Source organism: Macadamia integrifolia, chromosome 11 (assembly GCF_013358625.1).
Source record: "Macadamia integrifolia cultivar HAES 741 chromosome 11, SCU_Mint_v3, whole genome shotgun sequence".
In the NCBI taxonomy this organism is placed as follows: domain Eukaryota; kingdom Viridiplantae; phylum Streptophyta; class Magnoliopsida; order Proteales; family Proteaceae; genus Macadamia; species Macadamia integrifolia.
Genome location: NC_056567.1, coordinates 172,920 through 180,958, shown reverse-complemented (window position 1 = coordinate 180,958; position 8,039 = coordinate 172,920). Strand labels below are relative to the sequence as shown.

The window sequence follows — 8,039 nt, the reverse complement described above, 5'->3', positions numbered from 1 at the left end:
CCCCCCCCCCCCCCAAAAAAAAAATCTAATAATTTGACAAAATTAAGTCACTATACATGAGACACACTATAATATATTTATTCATAGGCAAGGTTATATATATTTATATATATATATATATATATACTTTTGGGTAATATTTAGGTTAGATTATGTATGGACTTTTACTTTTATAAACAGTGGACAAAAGGGTGAGGCAAATGCTGCTCATAGACATCTTAACTTATGTATTAAAATTTTTCTTTTATGGTTGTTTGTTTAGAAATAAAGTCAAACAGAAAAAAGGTTAAGTATCAATAAAATTAAAATTGAAAATATATTTTTAAATATGTTTGGATGTGATGTTTGGATTCATTTTTTTTTATTGAGTAATTTTAAAATTTTGAAATTTAAATAATATGTTAAAGTGGCAGATTTTTTGGACCATATAGTTGAGGCTTCCGAAAAATGCTGACCCAAGAATAAATTAAAATAAATTATATATATATATATATATATTTATATTTATATATATCCACCTTCTCTACAACCTTGGTATCAATACTACAAATTAATAGGAGTATAGCACCAAGGTTACATGCCCATACCCGAAATCCCTTCATCATAACCCCAATCACTACCATGTGGTAGTTCAGTAGGTACATATATAAATTTGATCAACATATTGTTTACACCATCATCTAAGTATATAACTACAGATTTATTCCGAATTGACTAAAAATATCAGAAAAATAATGGAAAAAATCATATTCATGGTTAACCATGTCCTTAACCCACTAAATTGAAGAAGGAGAAGAGCTTCAGTCGCTTTGATAGATGCAAGTCTTCTCGATGAGAGCTTTGCTGAATAACACATGACACACATGAGACTTTGGCTTCCTCTTCTTCTTTTGATCGATTACGTAGAGAGGAATTTAAGGTATTATAGAAAATATGATAAGCACTTAACAGCAGAAAACTAACACTGACTCTATCTTCTGATTTGGAGGGAGGGGAGTGAAATATTTTAAAAAACGTGGGAGAACTTGATATTTCCCCAAAGTTCAAGGAAGAGGAGTGATAATTCCTCATGAATAAATACATAACTTAATATATCAAAATAGGAACATATAAAAAAGGGTAATTTACAGCGCCACCCCCTGAAGAATGCCAATATTAGAAGGACACCCCCTCTCTTTCACCAAATTGGACTCGGACCCTTTATCGTCAGTCACTGTTAAGTGTCGACTTAAAATGACCATTATACCCTTGCTATTGAAAAACTCATATTTTTACATTACAGTGAAGCTTTCAAATACAGAGAACCACAAATCTCAGCCATAATTTGCCGGATTTCCAACCAAGACCACCACTGACTGCAGATTCCGAACAGATTGAAGGAAAAAAAAGGAGAAAAAACGCAACTTTCGATTATCTTCTCCATCGGATCTCCATCGCCGGTATTTGGATCGATGAGGCCGGATTTGTCGGTGGCGGATATGGAGCAGAGGCGGCGACAGGACTCCTCTCTTCCCTACCCTATTGTGATTCTTCTGAAGCCTCGGGCTCCAAAATCTTCAAGCTTCCTAAAAAAAGAACACGGCTCACAGCTGCTACCGTCCTGCTGACCTAAAGAAGAAGAAGAGCTAGAGAAGAAGAAGAGAGGATTTAAAAAACAAAAAATAAAACCTTATTGCCGGACCTGAACCGCTGACCAAAAAGTGGATTTAAAAAAAGAGAAAAAGAAAGCCTTATTGCATCGTTATTGTCGATGCCTAAACCGCTGCAAAATTCTCGATGAGTCGTTGTTTCTTGTCCCATCGCGCATCGCACTGCTTCTTTATAATCGTCAAAGCATTTAGGCCGGATCTGTCGGCGGTGGATATGGAGCAGAGGCGGCTGCGACGGCGGCGGCGGTGGAGAAGGACACACTTTTTCGGATCTCGCAGTAGGTGGCGACCGTGGTCTGATCTTGGTGATGACCTTCTTCGCTTTCATCATGGAGAAGATGTTTGGAAGAGAGGGCACCGGGGTCCTTCGTTAAGGTGCGACTGCTCCTTCACTACCTAATCTCATCGATTCTACGGCGGAAGGGGCGAAGTCCTCGAGGAGCTGTATCGTCGTCGCCTTCAAGTTTCGAACCTCCACAACCCATGGAGGACAGAAAAGAGGAAAGGTCGGGAGGAGGACGAAGAATCGAGGTGGTGAAGAGATGCAGAGTTAATTTTAGGGTTTAAAACGAGGTGGTGAGGAGGAATGAGAGTCCTCATGAGTTTTTGAATTACGCGGCGGACATGGAGCAGAGGCAGCGGTGGCGGAAGGGATCTTCAATCGATTTTGAGAATACAACCATGAAGGGAAATTTTGGTATTTCCCTATTTTAAGGGCAAAATGGTATTTAAGAAAATTTTGAATTGCTAATGTCAGCATTTTTTATATATTTTGTAACGATGACTGACGGCAAAGGGTCCGAGTCTAATTTGGTGAAAGAGAGGGGGTGTCCCTCTAATATTGGCATTCTTCAGGGGGTGGCGCTGTAAATTACCCTATAAAAAACTAACATTTTAGAGAGTTGGCAATTGATTTTTTTTTTTTTTTGAATTGGAAAAGAAGAAAAATATGCAAGTAAATCTAATATCTAACATAACAAATGGAAAAAGATGTGCGCAATACGTTTTAGAATTCTTCTTCTTTTTTTTTCTCTCTCTTTTGACTCTCGTATGTATTGATTTGGAGGGAACACGGTACTCCACCTCAGGAAACAAGGTCCTGTGTAAACGGTATCACAATGACTCCATGGACTAGTATGGTCAAAGATCCGAACACCTTGGGTATCAAAAAAAAAAATCATATGCATTGATTTATTATAGTTGAAATGTTTGTTGTTAAAAATCAATTAAATCGTTCAAATAATGGGAATGGGATCAATAATGAAGCATAGAGAAAGGGCATATAAAGAGGGGAGCATTTAACTTATCGTAAAAAATATGGAATTATTTTTTAAATTATGGACAATGTAAAAAATGTATCAGATGGTATAAAATTTAACAATTAGGAAAAATTAAGTCACTGTACATGAGAAATATACATTGTCATATTTCTCATAAAAATCTTGTACACTATAAATATATATTATCTTATCTTATTTGACAAGATTATATATTTTGGTGTACCGTTTAGGAAAGATTAGGTTTGGATCTTTCTTTATAATTTTTCTATTTCTATTGGTTTGAAATAGTGAGTAAAAGGGTGAGTCAGATGCTAGTCACAAATGGATAGGATTCCTCTACATAGAGCCCATGGACCATAGAGTGATCTCACAGGTGGGGTGACCTCGAGACGTGTGCCCAGGTCCTCCCAACCGTGAGATCACTCTATGCCCTATGGAGAGGATCTGAATCTAGTCACAAATATCTTATTTCTCTCTTGTAACTAAGGGGATGGTTTCCGTGAATGATCTCCTTTGGCAATCATATGATTCATTAAATGGGGGAGGGGGGAGGGTGTTATGTATTTTAGGGGGCATTTATCCCATCAAATGTTTGTGCACCACCGTGGACCTCACACAATTGTGCATAAAATCTTTTTTCCTATAACTAATAATAGCTTTTAATGTGTGTTTAGAAATGAAGTGAAATAGCATAAGGTTAAGTATCAGTAAAGTTAGCATTTTTTTAAATGAAAAAAGATATCATTAAGTTAGATCTATCTCTGCATAGTATTGAAGTAAAATTAGCATTGAAAAATGTTATGTTAAAATTTTTGAACCCTTTATGTTTTTGCCTATTGGGTAATTTTTAATTAAAATAATTATATTTAATTTATCATTGTAGACTTATTGAAGATATCAGTTGTCATATTGAAAATTTTTAACCAAAAAAACAATATATATATATATATATATATTAATAAAAATAATTTTCATCCCTACAAGTTTAGATTTTCTTTTAAAAAAAAAAATCTACTTCAATTTAAGTTTCAAAGAAAGGCGTCAATTTATCATCCTCCCACCATCTCAGATCACTTTACCAATAACATTTTTTCTTCACTTTTAACTGAATGGGGTCTTAAAATTTTAATTAGTTAGATGACATTAAAGTTTTACCAAAAAAAGATGATATCAAAGCTGGTAGAAAAACCGATGGCCAAAGGGCTTCCACTCGCTAGAGGCATTTTTTTCCAATGGACTAATCATTTGGTACCTAATCGTTAGATGGAATAGGGCATTCCCTTAATAGATAGCGTGTTATTAGAATCGATGGCCTATGTTGGATGGGGAAAAAAATAATAATAACCAACATCTAGGGTATCTTTCTCCCTATTTACTTAGGGCCTGTTTGGTATCGTTTCTGTTCCAGAAACGCTGTTTCGTTTCAAAAACGAAAATTTCAGTTTCTATGTCAAAACGCAGTTTTTAAACGAAAAAATGGTGTTTTAAAATTTCAGATTTTTATCGGAAATTTTTTTTTTTTTTTTTGTAAAATGGAACGAAACTGGGAAGACGGAACTCCATTTTGGAGTTCTGTCAAATCTCGTTTTTTCAGTTTTTTTTTCACTTTTTGTTCCAAAAAAACAGAAACGGACCATAAGTGCACCAAACAGAAGATTCCGTTTTTTCGTTCCAATAGAACGAAAAAATTACAGAAACGTTTTTTTAGAATGATACCAAACGGGCCCTTAATGTTCATGTTCTATATTTAAAATAAATTTCAAAGCATTCTGTTGACACATGGTGATTTCAGATCAGCTAAAAAGGAACCGATGAATAATATGTGGACATTAAAGATATTGTTGGTATTGATCAGGGGCGGTGACCGAGGAAGAGGGTTTCGCCCACCATTTTAAGAAAATTATCTTCGTTGTGGGTGAATCCGTGAAGCTGAAGCTGATCCCATTTAATTGCGATGGATAAGGGTGAGTTCCATTGAAAACTTAATCCAATAATATTTGCTAAAATATAATAAATTAATGAATTAATCAAGGGAAAGTCAAATTAACAACAAAAGCTTGCGTTAAAAAAAAATAATAATAATAATACTAATAATAATAACAAGTAAAGGGGCATTAATGACAATTCAGTCCCCAGTCACCGCTCACTGACAATTGGCCCACCGCACACTCAGACACTCACTCTCACGATCTCGATCAGCTCTTGTGACCTGTGGCAGCTCAGCTCAGGGGAAGCGGGAGGAAGGGAAGGTCATAGTTCTTTTATTTTAATTTTTTTCTAAAATTTAATCGAAGGCAGATTCCAACTTTCCCTCCACCCACGGCGAAGGAGGAAGTCCTGGCCTCCTGGGTCCCACCTATACATCTTTTGCTTCCACGCTAAACCTTACCTTCAACTCCTTCAACATAGTTTTTAATAAATGGGTCCCACCCATACATCGCTCTCCCATCCCTCTCCCCCCTTCTCCAAACGGCTAGAATCCGAGAACGCCTCTCTCTCTCTCTCTCTCTCTCTCTCTCCCAAAAGGCCAAAATTGTATAGTACACTTTTTATCATCTTCTGAGCTTTCGTCCTGTGTAAGGGTACTAGGGTAGTAACCACTAACCAGTATGGTTTCTTCCTTGACTTGGCTGTCTTCCTCAGACCTCAATTCTCAATCAAAAATCTTTCAGCTTTTATGTGGTCTCGCTGGGACTAAAAAAGGTTTTCTTCTGCAGTTGTAATTGTAAACACAACTCTCCCAGTCCCTCAGGCTCCCAGCCCCCAGGAGGTAAGCCTTTCAAATTTGTTTTCTTTCCTTCAATTGTATCGCCCAAAAACGCTCCTTCCCTTATTCATTTTGGCTTATTTTCATGACCTATCTCTCTCTATCTAAGCGGTTTGGTGGATTCCAAAAATAGGCAATGGGTATGTATGTGACTATGAACTGAGCGGGCGGTTTTACGTTATAAATTCCTAAATTTACTCTTCTCATTTTGTCCTCCCTCCCTCCCTCATTCGTTGATCCGTTGATTCGTTGAATCGTTTCTCTCATCATTCAATTGCTGGTCCAAAAAAACTCAGTTTTTGTAACAGTATTGCAGGTAGGCAAGGGCCACAGCCCCCTCTTCTTGCATAGTTTCTCTAGTTTTTATATGATTTTCCTTATTTTGGTTTGAGAGACTGAAGAGCATAGATGGGTGTGGAAGGTGTTCCTCCGTCTCATCCGTCCTGGTTTTTTTGGCTTGGAATGAGCTCATACCAATCAGATTTGTTTCTTCGAGGCAAGTTTGAATTGAAGAAGAATCGCAAGAAGCTGACTGCTTGATTTCAAAGAGCTAAAAGAAAATTTTCAAAAAAATTAAAAATTTAAAAAAATGGCGTCTTCGCAAGTCCAAATGGCCTCGGCCCATTTTGGCTGTGTTCTCAGGGATCATAATTGGCGTCACACAGACAAAGAAAGAGAAAGCAACGACAGCGTCCGAGCCCAGCAGCTCGAGAAGAATCTCAAAGACTTTGTCAGGGATCACATCAAATCCTGCATTGCCCTCTCTGGCTCCAGGGATTCCGATGAAAATTCCGAGAATCAGGTCGACAATCAGGAGAAGAACGACCACAATTTTAAAGGCCCGGGCAGAAGAGAGGAAGAACCTCAGTTTGAAGACGAGTCTTCGCCCTTGGCGATGAAGCATTCAAGGATAGTCGATCGGTGGGCTACTCGAAAGGCGAGGGAGATGATTATTACCATCGAGAGGCAAACCCATGAAGCAGAGCTCTTGGCCCTCTCCAATTCTCACCCTGTTTCAACGGTTGCATCATCGTTCGTCGCAGAGAGCCCTCGCACTCCATCGGAGTGCTCCGTTGAGCTTCCCAATCTGCACACTTCGTCCCTTCTTCAGATGTGGAGAGAGTTTGAGTCAGAAAAAAAGCCGACATCCGGGAACCACATCAGCTTTACTTCGAATTCAACGATTTCCAGTGGCGGTAGGCTCGATTCTGGAACAAGCAATCCTGAGAATGCCTTTTTTGTAGACGACCCATCACCACGCTCTGAGGTTTGCGACTCCGGAGATGAAAGATATGAGACTCCGGCGGCTCACGAAGACTCGTTTACAGATTGGGAGTCAGAGCAGAACACAGCCAGTGAACAGCTTTCGTCATCGCAGGAGCGGGTTTCGGAAGTTGGGAGGCTCTCTGAAGTTGGAGAAAGCGAGCGGCCCAGGGTTGCAGATATCGTTAGAAAACTGACTTCAGGGAAACCAATGCCAACACACAGTTCAATGACACCTTCGAGCGATGAACCCGATCAAGAACAGCCCACGGTGATTGACCCTGTACCAGAAGGAGGAGAACAGAGGGGCTTCCTGAATGTGGGCAAGAGTCCCCGTGTAAGGGGGAGGCAAGCGATGATGGATTTGCTCATGCAAATGGAACGTGAAAGGCAGAGGGAGCTCAATGAACTGGTGGAACGCCGAGCGGTATCGCAATTTGCACAACGGGGACGAATCCAGGTGGTTCCTTTGTTTTTTATTGTTCAAAATCTATGCGAAGTTGCCTTTGACAATCTTATGAACATTTCGAGCTCAAGTTGATTCTGCTTTTGCTCGTACCAAAGATTGACTTTGTAACCTGCCACTTTTCAGTCGATGCTTAAGCTCAGATTACTACAACGGGGAGTTGCAACTCTTGATCAACAGAGTCCAGCTTCAGCAGCATCTGAACTGGGTAGATTACAGCAGGGAACTAACATATTGGCACTAAGGTACAAACTTTTCCTCTGTTTGTTTACTGTAGGATCGGACCATTCAGTATGCATCATATGGCTGATCAAGAATAGCGTTGGTCAAATCTGAGTCGACTCAGCTTATTATGCTGATTCCAATCCTATTTTTAAAACCTTGCATTGGTGAAATATATATCTATGAAAATTTGCATGGAAGGATTTCATGAATCTGCTGCCAAAAAACAGAATGATTTTATCACATGAGGTGTCTGGAAACTCTCCATATAATTTCCTAATTCATGATACTGCATTTTATTCTCTGTCACATTTCTCTATTTGATCTTTGAAGAATTGTAATGGAATGTAAAAAACTAGCTAGTTTGCTTAACCCTTTTTTTTTTTTTTTTT

The 8,039-nt window shown here is 38.6% G+C and overlaps 1 protein-coding gene across 2 annotated transcripts in view; it reads left to right on the top strand.

The window, feature by feature from the left end:
* The first annotated feature begins 5,454 nt into the window (after positions 1–5,454).
* Positions 5,455–8,039, top strand: part of LOC122094177 — a 6,328-nt gene continuing 3,743 nt past the window's right edge. The window contains exons 1-2 of one of the 2 annotated variants that reach the window (XM_042664899.1): positions 5,455–7,419; positions 7,552–7,670. In XM_042664899.1, coding sequence (XP_042520833.1) covers positions 6,286–7,419; positions 7,552–7,670 — 1,253 coding nt within the window. In that variant the 5' untranslated portion in view covers positions 5,455–6,285. The remainder of the gene's footprint in view (positions 7,420–7,551; positions 7,671–8,039) is intronic. The other variant, XM_042664898.1, reaches the window with a different exon arrangement.